This window comes from Alternaria novae-zelandiae (genome assembly GCF_023758075.1).
Source record: "Alternaria novae-zelandiae strain BMP 2774 chromosome Unknown scaffold_23, whole genome shotgun sequence".
NCBI classification, from domain to species: domain Eukaryota; kingdom Fungi; phylum Ascomycota; class Dothideomycetes; order Pleosporales; family Pleosporaceae; genus Alternaria; species Alternaria novae-zelandiae.
In genome coordinates, this window is record NW_026056983.1 from 23,733 (window position 1) to 43,955 (window position 20,223).

General features: G+C 54.3%; 5 protein-coding genes across 5 annotated transcripts; 3 read left to right on the forward strand and 2 right to left on the reverse strand.

Annotated features, from left to right (window-relative positions):
* Positions 1 to 410: 410 nt before the first annotated feature.
* Positions 411 to 2,069, reverse strand: J4E88_009170 (uncharacterized protein; the record flags this gene model as incomplete). Its single annotated transcript, XM_049402775.1, has 1 exon — positions 411 to 2,069. The coding sequence occupies one exon, from the start codon at positions 2,067 to 2,069 to the stop codon at positions 411 to 413; it is 1,659 nt and encodes a 552-aa protein (XP_049251263.1).
* Positions 2,070 to 2,535: 466 nt separating this feature from the next.
* On the forward strand, positions 2,536 to 3,945 carry J4E88_009171 (uncharacterized protein; the record flags this gene model as incomplete). Its single annotated transcript, XM_049402776.1, has 3 exons — positions 2,536 to 3,065; positions 3,125 to 3,306; positions 3,362 to 3,945. The coding sequence occupies 3 exons, from the start codon at positions 2,536 to 2,538 to the stop codon at positions 3,943 to 3,945; spliced, it is 1,296 nt and encodes a 431-aa protein (XP_049251264.1).
* A 3,347-nt stretch (positions 3,946 to 7,292) lies between these two features.
* Positions 7,293 to 8,909, reverse strand: J4E88_009172 (uncharacterized protein; the record flags this gene model as incomplete). The annotated part of the gene is made up of 2 exons (XM_049402777.1): positions 7,293 to 7,987; positions 8,081 to 8,909. The coding sequence occupies 2 exons, from the start codon at positions 8,907 to 8,909 to the stop codon at positions 7,293 to 7,295; spliced, it is 1,524 nt and encodes a 507-aa protein (XP_049251265.1).
* A 940-nt stretch (positions 8,910 to 9,849) lies between these two features.
* Positions 9,850 to 17,708, forward strand: J4E88_009173 (Type I Iterative PKS; the record flags this gene model as incomplete). Its single annotated transcript, XM_049402778.1, has 2 exons — positions 9,850 to 9,895; positions 9,949 to 17,708. 2 exons carry the CDS (start codon positions 9,850 to 9,852, stop codon positions 17,706 to 17,708), a joined length of 7,806 nt encoding a protein of 2,601 aa, XP_049251266.1.
* A 205-nt stretch (positions 17,709 to 17,913) lies between these two features.
* J4E88_009174 (uncharacterized protein) lies at positions 17,914 to 19,133 on the forward strand (the record flags this gene model as incomplete). The annotated part of the gene is made up of 3 exons (XM_049402779.1): positions 17,914 to 18,299; positions 18,365 to 18,813; positions 18,931 to 19,133. The coding sequence occupies 3 exons, from the start codon at positions 17,914 to 17,916 to the stop codon at positions 19,131 to 19,133; spliced, it is 1,038 nt and encodes a 345-aa protein (XP_049251267.1).
* Positions 19,134 to 20,223: the final 1,090 nt, after the last annotated feature.

Sequence of the window (20,223 nt, forward strand, 5' to 3'; positions counted from 1 at the left end):
AGGCCGATGCTCGATCGGGCTAATGGCTTGGCGCTGCATCTGGTGATGTCATCTCAGCGCTCCTTTTCTCCTACACGGCCAACCAGCATATCACCAACCTTGGAACTCTACTTTGTACGCTTGTCCGCCGTATCGCGACACTCAGCATCAGTCACAGATACAGTTAAAATTTGGGGCTCATGATGTGTCACTGAGGAGCATGCTTGGTGGTATGAAGGGAAGGTTGTTGATTAATCTATTAGGGTAATTGTACATTTTAACCGGTGCAAGGCATGCTTGCATCCGTGTTGGTGTTGTAGTATCCGCGCGTTTCCTTCCGCCCCTGATCTACAGAGGCTAGCTGTGTGCTTCTGGCAATGCAAACTGACAATGGAGAAGCAGGACAGGAACGGTAGTTGACCAAAGCCAGCTTAGGGAGCAGTGCTATCAGCATTCTTCTGGAAGAGTCGCTTGCGAGGCATGAAGATGCTCAAGACCAGGACAAGAGCGCCACCGGCAATAGTAAGGCTGTAGGTCTTGCTGATGGCACTGACAATGGCAGCAAGAACGCGAGTCTTCAACTCTGGGGATAGGTTTTGTACGATATCCGATCGAGCACCGAGGATAGCGGCCTGGATATCGGCCGAAGAGACGTCAGTCAAAATGCCCTCGATTCTGTTCTGGCTTTGGTTGAGAAGGATAGCGTTGGCGATGGCTAGAGCAAAGGTGATGCCCACAGACTGAGCCAGAGTGATGAAGCTGATCGCTGGCGCAATATTTTCAAGCTCGACGACTGCCTGGGCAACTGAAAATGGCGCCTGGAGGAACATACCGACTCCAACACCCATCAGGATTGTGAAGCCGTACACGCGAGCCGTAGCAGTGTCCAGATCGATTGTGTACATGAGGGCGGAGCCGATCACGACCAGGGCGCCACCACCAAGGAACCAAGGCATGACGTATCCCAACTTGGACATCAAGCCACCATTGATGAAGACGGTAACGACCATGACGACGATATAAGGGAGTAACCGCACTCCGGCATCGAGGGGACCGTCGCCCTGGGTAAACTGGAAAAAGATTGGGACCATGTAGATGGGCACAAAAGAGCACGCTCCACCGGCAGCGGTGATACTGAAGAGAATGAGCACCATCCGTGATCGGAAGAACTGCACAGGGATGATGCGACGCGCTTCCGTTGTGAGTATGTTCCAATACTGTTGTATGCCCAGAATGATGAACAGAACACCGGATACGACAAACAGTGCGATAACCCGGCCTGAGTCCCACGGATACGAGATACCACCCATGTTGATGGCAACAATGAAAGTTGTCAGCGCGCCGGCCTGCAGTATAGTGCCTGGATAGTCCATGTCGGTAATTCGCGAGCGGAACGAGACACCGGGCCGAGGATCCTTGCTGGGAATGAGGAACAGGTAGACTGGAGCGCACGCCGCGCCGATGAGTAGGTTGATATAGAACGCCCATCGCCATCCCACAGCAGACTCGCTGAAGGCACCTCCGATGACTGGGCCCAGGACGATGCCGAGACCCCAGGTAAAGCCGGTGCCAGAAACGTAGACCGGACGTTCAGACATGGTGGTAGTGCTCGCAATAAGCGTCATGCAGCCGACGTACAGACCAGATCCTCCTAAGCCCGTAATGGCACGGCCGAGAATCATCACGTTCATCGACGGCGCAGCGCCGCAGATGGCGGAGCCAATCTCGAAGATCGCAACATGGAAAATGTAGAGCCACTTGGCATCGAATTGGCCGTAGATGCGTCCCCAAAAAAGAGTGGTTACTGTAGCGCAGAGCAGGAAGCCAACACTCAGCCACGACAGCTGCTGGATGCCGCCGAATTCCTCGACAATGACAGACTGGAGGTCCGCGACAACCGTAGCGTCAAGTGCGTAGAGAAAGGTGGAGAACAGGATAGACACTACAGTCAGGTACCATTTCCAGCCAGAGATGTCGCGCGGAGGCTTCTCCGGTTCCGCTGCATTCCCGAGAGTGCCAAGGGTCGGCTCCGCTGGCTTCTCGTCGTTGATTGAACGCGCGACTGGTGTCGAAGAGGTATTGGAATCCATGAGAAAGAGATAGAAACAGAGGTGTAGGTTGAGTGTGATTTTACTGGCTAGAGTACTGTAAATACATGTTTCTTTCAGATGTTTTGTCCCCCAAATAGAGCAAGCAGCGTCGGGGTTGGTAATGCACAACATGAGAAAGTGCCAAGGACCGTAAAATGTCGGCCGAAAACGTCGGTCATGTAGGTAAGCAGCGGGATTACCAATTTCACCCTTTCACTCCCACGACTCCCACGACTCCCACCCGACGACCAGCAGCGATCGGCTGACTGGCCCGGACAAGCGACAAACATTACGCACCCGATGTCTGACAACAAACCGGGCCCGACATGATGCGGCAGCTGCACAACCTCAAGCAAGAGCATGATGACCGAAATGATGACTGGCGGCTTGTATAATTTGAGAATGCGTTCTCAAAGCATGAGGGACAGTAATTCATCTTGATCAACGCGACACGCGCAGCGCCATCATGTCAACACAAGCAAACGGTATCGGCGTTAAATCCGCTCCTAACTCCGAAACGGTCGACTTGCTCGCCCTTGCTCAACAGGTTACTCAGCATACGCAGGCAATCGCCGACTATTTGGTAGCAAACAAACATGCATCGCCTACGTTTGCGTCAGACTGCATCGACCGCCCAGAAACGATTGAGTACGCTGAGCTTCATGGTAACTTGAAGCGCTCCCTGGAAGACCTCCAATACCTCGTCGAGGGGCCCAAACGACACTTCCGCGCACTTTGCTGCCAGGGCTACGAGCTCGCAGCCATTCAAGTGGCACTGGACTTCGACTTCTTCAGCATAGTTCCCGCGCATGGCAATATCTCGCTGGAAGACTTGGCGAAACACGCAGGTGTTGACCTGGACAGGACCAGCCGCATCGTCCGCCTCCTGATCACCGAGTCCATCTTCCGAGAACCCGCCCATGGCTATGTCGCCCACAGCCCCAGCTCATATCTTCTACACCATGACGAAGAGATTCGTTCGACGGTGCACTACACGTATGTCGGAAATCGCAGCTGTGGTACATTCGTCCGCACACTGACCCTCTTCAATACAGGGTTGATGAGATGCTCAAGGCTGCATCTTCTACAGCTGATAATGTGAAAGCATCGCCGCTTGAGTACAACAGTGCACTCACGCCGTTTACCACTCGACACGGCCTGCCCATCTTCGAGTTCTACGAGAAGGATACCCAGCGTTCCATTCGCTTTGCTAAAGCCATGGCCGGGTGGGCTAAGCGTAAGTCGTCCTCGTACTGAACCCACCTTCCGGCCTAACACTGATGTGCTTCTAGTAAACTTGAACATCAACGTCCTCAAGGAGGCCTTTCCCTGGGGCAACCTTAAGGGCACTGTAGTGGACGTGGGTGGTGGTAGCGGCAAAGTCTCCATCACCCTGGCTGAGCATTTTCCAGCTCTCAATTTTGTGGTGCAAGACTCCGCCGATATGCACCTAGCGGGTCAGTCTTTGCTCACTGATGAGACCAAGAGGCGGGTTTCCTTCATGCAGCACAGCTTCTTCGAGCCGCAGCCGGTGGGCAACGCAGCTGCTTACATCTTGCGGGCGTGCGCGCTCAATTGGTGCGACCAGGACGTTGTCACCATGTTGCGTTCTCTAGTCCCCGGACTCGAACGCTGCGAGCCCAGCACTCCACTGCTCATCAATGACCTAATTCTCCCGGCCCAGAGTTCGGTAACACGCGACTTTGAGCGTGGCCTGCGTCAGATTGACCTCATCATGTTGGTGAGCTTTGGTGGCAAGGTGCGCACTCGGGATGAATTTGAGGCTTTGTTAAAACAAGCGGATGATAGATACGAGGTTCGCAGCTTCCGTCCAGAAGGTCTAATGGGGCTGCTTGAAGTGTACCTGCAACGCTAAGCAAAGCAGTTGCAGGGTCAGGCAGATTCGGTACACATGCGCGTCGCGGTAGTTTAAAATTGAAATATCCACCGCTAAGATTGCTTGCTTGCTTCCGGTGAATCATGTACTGTGGTCCCAGTTAGATATAGTGTGTAACGTTTGACGAAGCCGGTTCAAAAGATCATATTACTGCTGATGACGCGAGTACGCAACCATCAGTATGCAGTCAGCCCTACTGTATACTCATGCATTGATTATTGGATATGAATGCTTTCGGATTTTTTAGACTGCCGCTGTAGTGCATCTTATCTCTAGCCATTCACCATAACGGGCTTGATGTGCGCCTTCCGTCAGCGCCAGTACTTCCGCTGCAATGCGTGCCGTTCCCTTGCCGTTCCCTTGCTTGGCAGGTGCAAGGGTACCGCGCCAGGCCCTGCAGTGACCACAAGAAATACCACCACCCCACACTCGACCTCGATTCTCCGCGCTTGCTGGTCGTTTCTCATCTTTTTCTGTCTCCATGATGCAGAGCACTGGAAAGAAACGCATCGTGTCGTCGTGCATTCCGTGCTACACACGGAAACAAAAGGTGCGACCGTCTTTTGTTGTTCTCACGTGCCTTGAACCACAACTTTGGGCCGGTGAAGGACGTACCAAAACGCACGAGGGCAATTTAGGCTAACTCAGTATCGCTAATATGTAGTGCAACCGTCGCTATCCCTGCGATCATTGTTCTCGTCGCCGACGCCCGGAGGAGTGCGCATACTACCCTTCGCAGGCATTGCAGGCTGATCACACGTCGCTGCGGACCCAGAGAGTAGAGAATCGTGGGAACGAACATGAGCAACTCACCGCGGATGACGATCTCCAGCCGCATGACAGCAATGCCAGTGGGTCTGCCACTAACGCCCTAACGAATTGGAACAACGCAAGACCGCGAAGTTCCACACCTGGCCCAAGCAGCAACTCTGTTGCGGAGTCTTTTGGATACTTCGAGTACAGCGAACGCAATACAATCGCCTTGATTCGTAAGGTAAGTCAATCGCACCTCCAACTGCATGTCAACCTAGGAAAAGACTGGACAGGTCTAAAGCCTACATTAACATGGACACACGCAAAGTAAGTGGCCTAGTGTTGGTGCAAGCTCTAGACCTGTTCCGCTTTCTCCTTGTGTGAGGTGGTTACTGTACCTGAACAAATGAGGCAATCGATCAATTCATCATCCATCTAACAAGCACCGGTATAAACAGCTAGGACTGAATAGCGGCGAACACCACGGCAATCAGGACGTTACCCGAGAGGCGTCCCCGGAGGTCGAACAACAAATGAAAGGATTGCCTGATCGTCAAATCTGCGACTTCTTAGTCCAGTATTATATCGACGAAATTCACTGGTAAGTATCCGCGCGTATTTCCTTCGTCAACCGTACGAAAATCGTAACCATGAGTTGCGAGGAGGAATACTTCATGTCCTTATCCTTGTCACCAAAGGAGGGAAGATTTTGCTAAAGCTGATGTATAAATATAGGAAGGAGCAGCTTGTGCACCCACCATGGTTCTTAGCACAGTATCAACAACTGTGGAGCTTGGGAACTGTGTCATCTGTCTTCTACGTAGAGTTCGTGGCACTGGTCATGCGAATGTGTTCGTACGCATCCCAATTCCTTCCTTCACCGTCACATCCTATCGACCGCATTCGCAGAATGTCTCTGTCTGAGATCCGCACATTGTGCGATGATATCGCGGAGAAGCTATCTAGTCTATGTGCGCGACTTGATGCCAGAGGCTCTTTACTACGCGTGCAGCATCTGGCGTTCTTGGGACTGCGACTTCAGTGTGAAGGGCAGAACATGGCTTTCTGGGAAACGCTCAACAAAGCTGCTTTGGTAGCTCAGAGGGCCGGCCTCCATCGAAATCACACAGTTCATATGCCAGAGATGCATGGGCTGGAACAGGAGATGCGACGGAGAGTGTTTTGTAACCTCTACATTTGGGACAGGTACGACGATATCTTACTGTTATCAGTGGAAGTGATCGCATGTCCGTTTTGTTATTCTGACGAGGTCAAACCGTAGTATGCTCTCACGCCAACTCGATCGCATCCCGTTTCTTCCCGCCGCTCTAGATGCGGACAATCTACCGCGAATGCATCTTACACCCATTCTGGACGACGACAATGCTCCAGAAGCATTCTCAGAACGAATGTTGCAGGCTCGCTTGGCCGCTTTCTGGCGGAAATTCCCCTCGACATCGTATACAGAGTATGACGCGACTGCGACCGAGGAAAAGTATGAGCAGTTCTGCTCTGAGTTCCTTGCCAATATGCCTGCCGCGTTCGCTCTTGAGCCAAGCGAGCAGTGGGACGAACAATCGCGACGCTTACCCATTCAGCGGCAGATTCTGCATATCGCCATATACGAGAGTCTATGCCAAAACTATCGTGACTTATTGCTCTGTACAGCTGCTCAAGTTCAAAGACTTCCTGCGTACAAGCAAGTCCTGCTAGCCTCGCAGAAGAAGGCACTAGCGGTGGCAGCACTCAAGGTGCTGGATGGAGTCTCAAAGCTGCACGCGAAGCTGGGAGGGTCTCATACCAGATTTCCGGGCATCATATTACCGACATTCGAAGCTGCAGTAATTCTGGTCGGCGTGTGTGAGGACACCGAGTTCCCGGCTGGTAGGGTAGATGGCCCGTGTCATACATCCAAGATCGACCCTCTCGGGTCAGGCACGCCACATCTCAGTCGTCAACGGTGCATTCAGGCTACTAGCGATGCACTCGGTCGTCTACGCACCCTAGCTGAAGTCAGCGTCATGGCTGAAGAAGGTGCGAATGCGTTGTCCTGCCTTCTGAATGAGAGAAGCGCGTCCAGTTCCACAAGCATGGTGCAGCATATTTCCAGCCTCAGCGCAGAAAACGCATCATCACCACTGGACATCGCAAATCTGATCCAGGCACATCAGCCGACGGGCGACACTTCTTCGTGGCCGGCGTCTGATGCGTCTCCCTCAATTCTGGATGCGGGTGCGCTTAACGATTTCTTGTATAGTCCTCTATCGGACATTGCGCCAAGGTAGAAATGATTGCTATTGGGATAATTATGCTGTATTTACGCGAACAGAGGAATAAATTTGTTTGTCAGTGATACGCGATGATGCGCACCGAGGTCTACCCGTTTTGCGCGATTGTATGGCCTCCCGAGGTCGAGGAATGACGCTCAGTCACGTGTGAGACGGCGTTCCGAAGTCAGCCCGGTCGCCCGCGTCATCAGCAGGCACAGCGCGCAGGAGCAAAGACACGAACGAAGACCATCACCTTTCCATCGAGTACAAGGTACCCATACAATGACCAACTATCTAGACAACTCACAGAGTTCTTCTGCCTCTCAATCGCAGATGACACTGGTCCGCCCGATGGACGATACCGTAGCTAGCCTTCGGGTCAGCCAAGTCGGGAGACACATCCAACAAGTCGAAATTCCAGACCACCAAGCAGACCACTAAGCGCAGCTCCAGATACGCCATTCTTCGCCCCCAGCAGCTGCGAGGGCCCATGCCAAAAGCAATCTGCGGTACCGCGTTTGCGTCGAACTCAACTCCAGCAGCAGCAGCAGCACCCACTTTGTGGATTAGCCAGCGCTCTGGATCAAAAACCCGCATGTCGCTCGTCTCCCGCCATCCTCTCGACTTAACGGCCGTTGCACTACGACGCGCACTCTCCACATCGAAAGCTGGCGCGTGAAAGCCTGGCCCGTTGGCAATCATAACAACATTCGTTCCTTTGGGGATGCGGTGGCCAAGAACTTCCGTGTCGCGCTTGGCCTGCCGGGCGATACTCGTCGCGTGGAGTCTCAGAGTTTCCTCCAGCACGGCTTCAAGATAGGGAACGCGCGACGCGGTCAGTTCTGCGAGTGTCGGGACGCGCTTCTCCGCATGCGCATCGCTGCATGCCTGATGCAGTGCATCCCGCAGCTTACTCTGCACGTGCTGAAGACGCGTGAGGTAGATGAATGTCCAGGCAAGTGTCGTGCTGGTCGTATGCAGACCAGCTATGAATTGTCCTGCGATCTGAAGCATGATGCTTTAGCTAAGATCCAAACCTGAAAGAGATTTAGGCTATCCATGACTTACCTCGTCCATCATGATAGGATTACCGAAATCGGCCTTCCGGTTCTGCTTCTCAGCGGCCTTCTTTTCACGCACCAGCATGTGCTCGATTGCGGTTCTTGGCTCGTCCGTAGCTTCAAGGCGTTGAAGAGCTCCCTGGATTTGTTCCTTCACAACTTGTCTCTTTACAGCCGTCACTCTCTTATAGCTGGGTGTCTGACGAATGAACCACATCGCGAGTTTGGGCGACATGGCTTTGGTCACAACATCGATCTTGTCGACCGTCTCATACAGCGCGGAGATGAACTCGTGGACTGGAGCCCTTGGAAACCGCACTTCCCCTCTGGGCCCTACTGCCAAACTGGTTGGGGCTATCCGTGACAGTGTCTCGATTTGTGGGCCGAGTGCGGTGTGCTTGAAATGGCGATCGAATACGAATGACAACATCCCATCCAGCGCACTATGATCCAAGTCATCGTTGACATCGAACGCGGAACCGTTGGCGAGCCTTGTCTTGGTATCCCAGAATCTGATGAGATTCATCGTATTATCGAACATGACGGGCCCAACCACGTTATTGAGAAAAGTCGGGCTCATCAGATCCTGCAGCCACGCTCGCGTCGTCCTCCATTGGGGGCCTGTCTTCATTCGCGCATGGAAGTTGTCCATGGGACTCAACCCGTCCGTGATGAAATTCGATCTGTCAAAATCCGGTCGCCGGGTCATGATATCGTACGCTTCGATAGGGTCAGCGAGCAGGACCCAAGGCTTTGAGAACGGCTCCACGAAGACCTGACATAGCGGGGCCTGGAGCTTGTTGACCTGCTTGACCAGCCACACATTAAGTTCCCGAGTGACGCTGACTTCACGTAGCATATCTGGTGCATCGCCCAGCAGTCTACGTGCTGAGGTCTGGTTGTAGGGGATTCCTGGGAGTGGTCGAGGGAGGAGGCTGCGATAGATGGCGTACAAAGCTCCAAGGCAAGCGGCGACCCCGAACGAGGTTGACAATAGCCCATGTCCAGAGACGTCAATCGATTGAAGGAATATCATGACTTCAAGAAGCGGTCGCAGCTTGCACAGATTGAAAGATAGGTAGTATTCGGATTCGTGTTCACGGTCTGCAAAGCGTTCCAGTGTTCAAGCCAGACGTCTATCAAATACCGGCTCAACACAGCGGCTTCCATGGGCAAACGCCACCTCGGCACAGCTATCACGATAGCCAATTTGGCACACAACCAGCTGCTCAACCGATATCTGCACCGAGAATTTATGCTGTTTCGCCCGACGGACTACGGTTCAAGCGACCTGGCTAATCTCTCCTTCGGAAGTACCGCCAGCTGATCGCCGACCACAATACGTACCCCCACCCGCAGCGGTCTATGATGTTGGCGATACTCACCTTTCGAGCTCGTACGCAAGGGATGGCCTTTCTCCCCCGTATGCTCCCCACATCTGTGCAGAAATGCTGATAGTTTGCATAGCCGGTTTCGGCCGAATTTTGACGGCTAGTAAGCTGACGGGATTCAGCTGCGAAGACTGTCTTGGCATGGGCTTATCTCGTTCTTTGGTAATGAGGCCTATCGGCGCAACATCAGCGGATTACACACGATCTTCTGCCCGTTCATGTAGCTGATCGATTGTAGAGACCGGAGTGTGGGTTCCCCGAGAGGCAGCCTTGGAATTGATAGGACCGTTCAACACATATATCCTCTCAAATTGAAGTGCATTGGCTTGCTTGAACCATTGCAATAGTTCAGTATCGTTTTGCTGTTTGTAGCTTCGCACTTTTACAACGACTATTAGACGATTGAAGATGGCTAGATCAGAAGACCCTGAGCCTATGGCGATAGTCGGGATGGGTATGTGATCGAGCAATACCTGTATAACATGAGCTTGTGCTGACGCAGTTCAGGTTGCCGCTGGGCTGGAGGCGTCCGTAATCCTACGGACCTGTGGGAACTTTTGCTAAACAAACGCTCCGGCTACCAGGATTGGGCGGCGCCACGCTTTTCGGCAGAGGGCTTTTATCATCCGAACCCAGAGAGACCAGGCACCACGGCAGCAAAGGGAGGCTACGTGGTGACTGAAGATCCACGACTATTCGATCCATCTTTCTTCGGGATCTCAGGCCTCGAAGCAGAGACTATCGACCCTTCTCAACGTAAGCTACTTGAAGTGGTGTACGAGTCATTGGAGAGCGCAGGCGAGACGTGGGAAAGTGTTAATGGGACACGCACGGGTGTCTATGTCGCCGATATATCCTACGACAACTCGTATGCGCAGACACGTGACTGGGAGTATGCCAGGCCACATGCTACCACAGGGGTGTGTCACAACATCCTCAGCAACCGCATCAACTACGTGTTCAACTTGCGCGGGCCAAGCGTTACGCTGGACAGTGCCTGCACGTCTGCCATGTACGGACTCCATATGGCGATCCAGGCGATCCGGGATGGAGACTGCGACTCGGCGATTGTGGCGACAGCGAACTACATCATGGATCCAAGCATGCAGATCGCCATGGACAAGTTGGGAGCTCTGTCTGGTACATCCATGAGCCATGCCTTTGATGCCGCAGCTGATGGCTACGCTCGTGGAGAGGGCTTCGCAGCTATTTACGTGAAGAAGCCGCAACAGGCCATGCAGCACGGAAATCCGATTCGTGCACTCGTTCGCGGCAGCGCTATTGGCGCCAACGGTCGTTCCAGCGGGATAACGCACCCAAGTGGGACTGCTCAGGAGGACATCATCCGCAAGGCGTACCACAATGCTGGTAAATTGTCTCCTTCCGAAACTCCATTTCTCGAGTGCCACGGGACGGGCACACGGGTCGGCGATCCACTCGAGGTAGAGGCTGCTGGTAAGGTGTTTGGGCCGGGACGATCCAGCTCAGAGGAGGATCGTTTGTTGATTGGATCCGTCAAGACCAATCTTGGGCATACTGAAGGTGCTGCAGCTCTTGCAAGTATCTTCAAAGTCGTACTCGCCCTTGAAGCCGGGGTGATTCCGCCTAGCATCGGTGTGACGACGTTGAACCCCAGGATCGATTTTGACAAGGCCAAAGCGAGGGTCGTTACCGAAGTCATGCCATGGCCAGAAGACAAGCTGCGACGCGCCAGTGTTACGTCTGCTGGATTTGGCGGTTCTATCGGGCACTGCATTCTCGACCACGTGGAAGTCGTATATCCGGACTATGTCAAGCCGGGTATCGTCAACAGAATCAGACCCGTCAATGGGCACGCGAATGGCCATGCGAACGGCTCGACTCACAGCCATGGGAATGGCTTGGCGGTATCTCAGCTCTCTACGCCTCAACCTCCTACGAAAATTAGAAAAGCAGATGTCAGCACACGTGAACTGGTGCTGTTACCTTTCGCTGCTCACAGCGACACTTCCCTCAATGCCAACATAGACGCACTCGCTCGTGTCATCGATAAACATTCACTAGGAGACGTGGCATACACACTCGCAGCGCGACGTTCCAAACTTGCACAACGGACTTTCCGCATCTTTAGCAAACACGACGTTGCGCAGGGACTGGTGAAGAATGTGGAAAAGACCTTCTCAAGTCCGCCCGATGAGTCGCGTCTAGCTTTCGTCTTCACCGGGCAGGGCGCGCAGTGGCATGCCATGGGCGCCCAACTCTTCGACTACAATGTCTTCCGCACGTCAGTCGACTATCTGGACCGTGTACTCGAATCTCTACCTGGAGCGCCGTCCTGGAATATTGCAGAGATACTTTCTGGAAACTGCGAACCGGACCGCGTGCAGATGCCGGATGTCTCGCAGACAGTCTGTACAGCGGTACAGATCGGTCTCGTTGACCTCCTTGCCTCATGGTCTGTCAGCCCTGCAGGTGTCGTGGGACACTCCTCTGGCGAGATGGCAGCTGCTTACGCGGCCGGTCGCATTACTGCCGCTGAAGCGATTGCTGCGAGTTTCTTCCGCGGGCAAGCTGTGGCGCAGAATAAGAAGAAGGGCGTCATGCTGGCTGTCAGTCTAGATCGTGAGCAGGCCAATGAGTACCTTGAGGGGCTCGAGCAATATATCAAGATTGCAGCTGTCAACTCGCCCGGCAGCCTGACGCTCTCTGGAGACGAGGAGGCTGTGAAGCGGCTCGCTACGACCCTCACGCACGACGGCGTCTTCAACCGACTTCTGAAGACGGGTGGAAATGCATATCACTCACATCACATGATTGCGCTTGGCCATGCGTATGAGACACTGCTCACCGATGGCATGGCGTATCTCGAGAAGTCCGGACTGAAAGACCAGCGCCCAAAGTACCCTCATATCCCTTGGTCTTCATCGGTCACTCCTTGGAAGAGTCTTGCAGGAGCGAACCTTCCGGTTTCATACTGGAGAGCCAATCTTGAGTCACCCGTCCAATTCTCAGACGCAGTCGCCAGTTTGGCAGGGCAGGAAGAACTCGATGTCAAGGCGTTCGTGGAAATCGGACCGCACCCGGCGCTAAGAAGCCCGCTTGACCAGATTCTAAAGAGCATCGGCAAGCCACTTCCATATGCGTACGCGTTGAAGCGAGGAGAAGACAATGCAAGATCTTTGCTACAGCTCGCCGGGTCACTATTTGGTCTCAACGCTAAGATCGACTTGGCTGCCGTGAACGCGGTAGATGCAGGTGTTGGGGCGCTAGAACACGGCACTACCGCTATTGATCTTCCGCCATATCAGTTCACGTACGGACCAGTCGCTTACTATGAGAGCCGGGCTAGCAAGGAATATCGTCTTCGTACCATCCCCAGGCATGACCTTATCGGATCTAGGGTAGCTGGCAACGCGAAACTTCGACCGCAATACCGCAACGTGCTACGTTTGAAAGACCTCCCCTGGTTGAGTGATCATCGTCTGCTGCCCAATGTTGTATTCCCGGCTGCTGGATATATGTGTATGGCAATGGTGGCGGCAACGCAGCTCTACCAGGCAACCGAGGACGCACAGCCAATTCTAGGGCACTCACTTCGCAACGTCAATATCAAGTCAGCACTGAACATCCCTGAGGATCAGTATGGTATCGAGATCATGCTCAGCCTGGTGCTTGACGACAAAGCTACTGCACAAGAGCCGGCTTGGGTCGGTTTCTCAGTCAGCTCCGTTACACGTGAAACGGAGCAATGGACGGAACACTGCACCGGAATGGTCAAGGTGGACATCTCTGAGCACTCGCAAGTTGAAACGATGAGTGTAGCTTCCGAATCTCGAACGGTGAATGCGCGCAGCTGGTACAAGAAGTTCGCTGCGATAGGTCTTGGCTACGGCCCTGCGTTCCAAGCCTTGTCTGAGATACGCGCCGACCCGACCAAGAATCATGCCGCTGCCAGACTCAATCTACAGACTACGGCGGGCATGATTAGAGGTGGAGAATCTGAATATGCTATCCATCCCGCCTCATTAGATGCCATGATCCAACTTGGCCTCCTCGCATCCCATGGAGGCCAAACGGACAAAACGACGACAGCATTCGTTCCCATTCACTTGTCTGAGCTGCGTGTCAAGAGTAATATTGACCAAGCATCGGGTACAGCGGTCGCATACGGCGAGTTCAAGGGCCTTCGATCTGCGTACCTCCAGCTACAGCTTCAGGATGAGGCGGGCGATATCCTTGTGGACATTGAGGACCTCCGTTGCGTTAGTTACAGCTTAGAGGCAACGTCTCCAGACAAGACCGGAGCCAGGGGCTTTTCGAGCCCGTTCACACGTATGGTGTACAAGCCAGATTTCGGAAGTCTCCGTAATGAGCAGGCTCGTTTACTATTCCCAGCACCGTCGGAGAATGTCGCTCAAGGACCAGTGCTTGCTCAGCTCGATAGTATGGCGTCGCTCATCGCCATCGACGTGACTGAGACGCTCTTGAATGACACTGACTCAATGGAAATCGATGGTTTGGGAACAACGGAACGCTATATCGCAAAGCTTCGACAGTTGGCCAAGAGAGGTCAAGCTGAGCAGTCAACAGAACTCTCGGCGGAGGATCGCAAGCGACGTCTGCGAGAGGCATATGAAGGCCACGGTCATCTTGTCGAAGTCAGGTGTATGCAGCGGCTTCACGCACACATGGTTGATATCATGGACAGGCGCAGAAGTGGCGAAGCGGTCCTGGCTGAAGGCGGGCTGCTGACTGACTTTTTTGAGAAGAGCCTGTTCGTAACGGGGGTTCACACTCACTTATCTACTGTTTTCGACTCAATGGCTCATGTCAATCCGAGCCTTCGGATATTGGAACTCAAGGGCGGGAAGGGTCAGACGGCGCGCTTAGTGCTCGAGACGCTCAACAGTGGGAACAGTATCAAGCGATACCGCGACTACACAGTAACAGATACGAGCGAAAATGCGCTGCAGGCGGCGCGATCGCAGCTCAGCAATTACGGCGATGTGCACTTTTCAGTGCTGGACATGGAACAAGACACGCTGCCAGCGGGCTTCGAGGCGGCGTACGATGTGGTGTTTGCGTCGCAGGCCGTGCACACGGCTGCATCGGTTGCAAAAGCGTTGCAGACGGCGCGCAAGCTACTCAAAACTGGCGGAAAATTGGTGCTGGCCGAAGTGACGGGCAGCAGTGCGTGGGTCGACATGATCGGCGGTGCACAAAAAGGATACTGGCACGGTGTGAATGACGGACGCATGCAGCGGCCTTTTCTCGATGTGGCCGGCTGGGACGCGACGCTGCGTTCGGTCGGGTTTAGAGGAGCCGAAATCGTGCTGGACGACTATCCCGCGCCTTGGACCCAGTCGAGTGTTGTCGTGGCCGGCGTGGTCGATATGGCTGAAAAAGCTGTGGATGCGGCGCGTGTGGCTATTCAGCCTGTGCATCTTCTTCATAGCACAGCACAACCACCGCCTCTGCTCGCTCAACTAGCCCGTGTGCTGGAATGTCGCGGAGAATCGACGAAGACGGTACGACTTGACAGCTCGGTCCGCGAATTGCCTGTCGACGCTCGTGTAGTGGCTTTCCTGGATGATGACCATCTATTGCTCGCTGCCGATGAGCGCCAGCTGGAGCTCTTCCAGCACCTTACTCATCATACCAGTAGCATGCTATGGCTCACCTCGACAGGCATGGCAGTCGGCCGTAGTCCTGACGGCGCTATTGCTGGCGGTCTACTACGCACCATCTCAACTGAGGCACCCACAGGCCGCTTCTGCTCAGTCGATATAGACGCCGACCACTTTATTCTGGACGATCTGCAGCAAAGTGACGAACTCCTTCGCGTCCTGGTCGACTGCGAGCAAGCCTTGCAGCGACCCATTAATAGCGAGACGAGCGAAGACCGCGAATTTGCCTGGCATGGCGGCTGCCTGTGGGTGAGTCGCCTGCTGCCCGAGCCTGCGTTGTCTGCTTATGCGGAGCCTCTCGTTACACCAGCTACTCATGGCGCTGAGCTTCTACCACTGGATACACAAGGCCCTGTCCGCGCTGCCTTTGAAACACCGGGTATCCTCAGCTCCTTGTACTTCCGTCCCTACACAGAGCTGCGCAAACAACCCCTGTCATGTGACTACATTGAGGTTAAGGTTACTGCCGTCGGTCTCAACTGGAAGGATCTAGTCTTGGCTACTGGCCGCTTCGACGGCAATAACTTGTCATCTGAGTACGCTGGTATCGTCACTCAGGTCGGCACTGATGCTGCAAGCTCTTTCGCGGTCGGAGACCCAGTCTACGGCCTAGGGAAAGGCCATTTCGGCAACTATGCTCGCGTACCTTCAGCTTTCGCTTGCAAAGTAAGACCCACCGATGATCTTGTTCACATGGCCACCATGCCTGTTGTCTACATGACGGCAGTCTACGCATTCGAACACCTTACCCGTCTGCATCAGGGCCAGAGTGTCTTGATTCAGTCAGCCTCAGGCGGTGTCGGCCTGGCTGCCATCCAATTCGCCCGTGCCAAGGGCGCCCAAGTTTTTGCTATGGCTGGTTCGCAAGAAAAGCTGCAATTCCTTGTAAAGACGATTGGCCTACCCCCTGCGAATGTGTTTTCGGCACGTGAAAAGGCCGAAATGAATCGTGCTGCGGCTGCCACGCGCAACGGGGGCTTCGATGTCATTCTCAGCACTGCTCAGGGTGATATGCTTCATGAGACAGCCAAAGCACTCGCTCCACTCGGCCATCTAATCGACATTGGCCGCGCAGACGTCGAGGATGCCCGTGCAATCGGCCTTGAGCTGTTTCAGAAGAGCGCCAGCTTCTCATCTTTCGATCTTGCCCGTGTCGTAGATCGCGACCCTAAACTAGGTGCCGAGCTTATGACCGCGGTGGACGCTCACTACCGTGCTGGGCGCATCAGTCCCATCCAACCTCTGGCTATCTCGGACATCTCCCAACTCCACCAGACGTTGCTGGCTTTCTCCAAAGGCAAACATGTTGGCAAGCTAGTTGTGTCATTCGCGTCAAACTCACTGATACGCATGGTACAGGCACCACCAGCCGTCACCTTCGACCCAGCAGCCTGCTACATCATCACTGGTGGACTGAGCGGTCTGGGACGGTCTATTATCCAGTGGATGGGTGATCGTGGTGCACGAGAGCTCGTTATCTTGTCCCGCCGTGGTGGGAGCGCGCCCGAAGCGCAGACACTTGTGGACAGGCTCGCCGAATCTGGTATTCGTGTACATCCCGTTGCTTGCGATCTCGGTATTCGAGAGAGTGTCGCAAAAGCCGTTGAGTACGCATCCACCATTGGCGAACTCAAGGGCATCGTCCACTGCGCCGTTTCCTACCAAGATATCTCTTTCGACAAGGTGACAGCCCCTGGCTGGCAGGATGGCCTCGCCGCGAAAGTACTTGGCACGCGGAATCTACACGACACCACCAAACACTTGCCGTTGGAATTCTTCGTCATGACCACTTCCATCCTCTCGGTTCTGAGCTTCGCGACTCAGGCTGCGTACACGGCCGCCAACAACTTCCAGGACCAGTTCGCACGCTATCGCCGCCGTCTGGGTCTGCCTGCTACGGCTGCTCAATTCGGCCTTGTCAACGACGTTGGCCACCTAAGCACCGACACCACCACATTGGATTTGATGGCACGCAACAAAGTCCTGACTGAATCTGAAAGCTACTTCCTCCGCCTTCTCGAGCCAGCGTTTCTTCCCCCTTCCAATGTAACTGCCGCTGACCCCCTCGCCGCCGCTACCTACGTAACATACATGGATCCGGCACACATGCTCGCAAAAGAGCGCGACGACGCTGAGATGGGTATCCGAAGCGTCGCAACACCTCGCTGGCATGGCGACGCTCGCGTTTCCCATGTGATCCGTGCATTCGAAGATGCTTTGCGCCAGGAAGAGGGCGGTGCCGACTCTCCACAGAAGGACACTGCACGCTCATCCACAGCGCAGGTCCGCGACGCATTCGGTGCTGCTGTGCAAAAGGCTCGCAACGCTGCCCCTGGCTCAGATCAACTCGCGTGCCACGCGGAAACCCTCGCACTCGTCACATCAGCCATATCCAACGCGGTTGCGACTATGCTCTTGCTTGATCCAACGACTGTGAATTGCGCGCGTGCTGTGTCGGACCATGGCGTCGATAGTTTGATTGCAGCCGAGTTACGAAATTGGTTCCACGTTGCGCTGGGGTACAAGGTTGGCATGGTGGATCTATTGGATTCGCGCACGAGTATTGCGGCGTTGGCGGAGCGGATAGTACACAGTGTGTAGAACGATTTCGAGTATAGAATGCCGTAGAGAATAGAAAAGAATTGTGATCATCCTTCGTATTCTTGGCTTCTTCTACGCTACCACGCTAATGGGAGCTTGAATCGGCTAGCGCCGATCAGCCCCTGGTGTTCGCATGTGATATCCGATGCCCCAGGTTCCTGGAAACCGTCGTGCAAACATCGTGGGCACTTTGTTTTGTGGCGCCATGCCTCGTCTAATCACTGCTCGCAATGTGGTCATACTCGTCAATATCGTCCTGCTCACCGCCCTCTTCGTCCATCTGAAGTTCGCGCTCTGGGACAAGACGGCGGCCTCAGCTGGATCGGCCAAGTCGCACCTTCCCGACGAACTCTACGACGAGCAGCAGCCAGACGAGTCATCGCACAACCCGAAAGGGAAGCCGCTAAAAGCAAACGATGGCATCAAAGCGCGTCGGACCGCCGTCGTCGTCGCCAGCCAGAGTTCCGAGAACGCAACGTGGCTCGAGGAGTACTTTCCGCACTGGGAGAAGAATATCTACCATGTCGACGATCCGAGCGCGGAGCTCACGGTGCCGAAGAACAAGGGCCGAGAGAGCATGGTCTATCTGACGTACGTCCCCATCTATACTATCTTTCGTCCCATGTCCAGCATGCTAACGAAGAATACGCGCGCAGCTACATAATCGACCACTACGCGTCCCTCCCCGACAACGTCCTCTTTATCCACCCCAACCGCTACCAATGGCACAACGACGACCCGGACTACGACGGCCTCCCCATGCTGCGCCATTTCCAGCTGCCCTACCTCGAGAAAGAAGGCTACGTCAACATCCGCTGCGCCTGGTCCCTCGGCTGCCCCAACGAGATCAAGCCGTTGGCCGAAGCGGGCGAACACAGAGAGGCCGTGCATGCGGGCGGACAGTACAAGAAGGCTTTTGAGAGCCTGTTTCCGGGGGAGAAGGTGCCGGATGCTGTTGGGGTGAGCTGCTGTGCGCAGTTTGCGGCGACGAGGGACAAGATTAGGGAGAGGAGTAAGGAGCAGTATGAGAAGTATCGCGATTGGATTATGGGGACTGAACTGGGGGATGCTATCAGTGGGAGGGTGTTTGAGTACTCCTGGCACAGTAAGTCGACATCCGCTGGCATTTTGCGCCCTACCCCACGACCCCGCCCGTCATGAGGCTCTGCGCGCTTTTTGCTTCTTCCAAGTGGCGTGGATCATGTGCTAACATGATTGATAGTGATTTTCGGTAAACCTCCGGTCCATTGCCCAACCGCGAAAGAGTGCTACTGCAAGACCTTCGGCCTATGCGACCTGGACTGCCCGGATGCGGGAAGTTGTAAGGGACGATACACTTTGCCGCCCTACTCGAGCCTACCAAAAGGCTGGCCATACATTGGATGGGAAGGTCAAGAACGCCAACGCGCTGGCCCAGAGCAGTGATGAGTGCTCGTGGCTTATCTATGAGCTATTGTGATCCAGTTGCTCTGGAGGACGAACATCCACGCCTACAGACTGGACCCCGCTGCGTCGCTTCACTATTCCGCTTCCGTCTCTATGGGCCGATTGATTGCATAGCTCCATGCGACGAGGCACATGAGCAATCGAGACGATCGGTCATGCGCGGCTGTACACGTTGCTACGTGCCACGAGGTTCGGAGCCTATTATTTGGGCGCTGCAAGAACTGGTCAGGCCATACACTTTCGAGGCGTGTAACTGTCTCGATGGACCGACGCGATTTCCCAGTACCGTTCAGACACCATCGAAATAACGAGGCACATATTCATTCGTCGTCGTAGGGGCCACTTGCTGCATTGACGGCCACTTGGTCCTCATTCGAGTAGCCCCCTCACTAAGGATTTCCGCAAGCAGTGTCTCGATATCGTTTTGTACCAAACGGGAAGAGAGCAACACTTTGCGAGAATTGATTACATGGATAGCCGCATGTATACGATGCCCGATAGCGTACGGCACAGTCCACTACCTGTTGGGGCTCACTGGCAGTCTCCTGGATTTTCAGGCTCTAATGCACTATCACCTCTAGGATCACTCCCCGATTCCCCGCTTTCCCGAGAGGCCTCGTCCAAGCTAGAGATTGCAGTGCGGGCCAAAGGCGTTGAGCATGCAGAAGACTACATACATGGAACTGTGCCTCAGGCTGTACGAGTACAGCACTGGACGAATGAGAAGTAGCCTTGATCGGCCCTGGACTTAGCCTGGCGGGTCAAGTCTTCTTCGCGAAGCCGCAACGGTCGTAGGACAAGGCTGAGTATGTACTAATCGTGCATGGATACGCACAGCATGATGGGGTCCAGAATCATTCGGTTTTGTCGAAGCGATATCGCAAAGCATGCCGATCCATCAGCTGCTCATAGCTAGCACTTAGTCTTGATCCCTTGGTTCATGGTCGTGTGGGGTTACTAGCAGGCTAAGAGTACGAGAAGAGCAGGGTTGTGTGGCGTACCTGATTTTGCCTGACAAGAGCAGAGCCGCATGCTTACCGCTAGTGGAACTCCACTGATGCGGCTCACA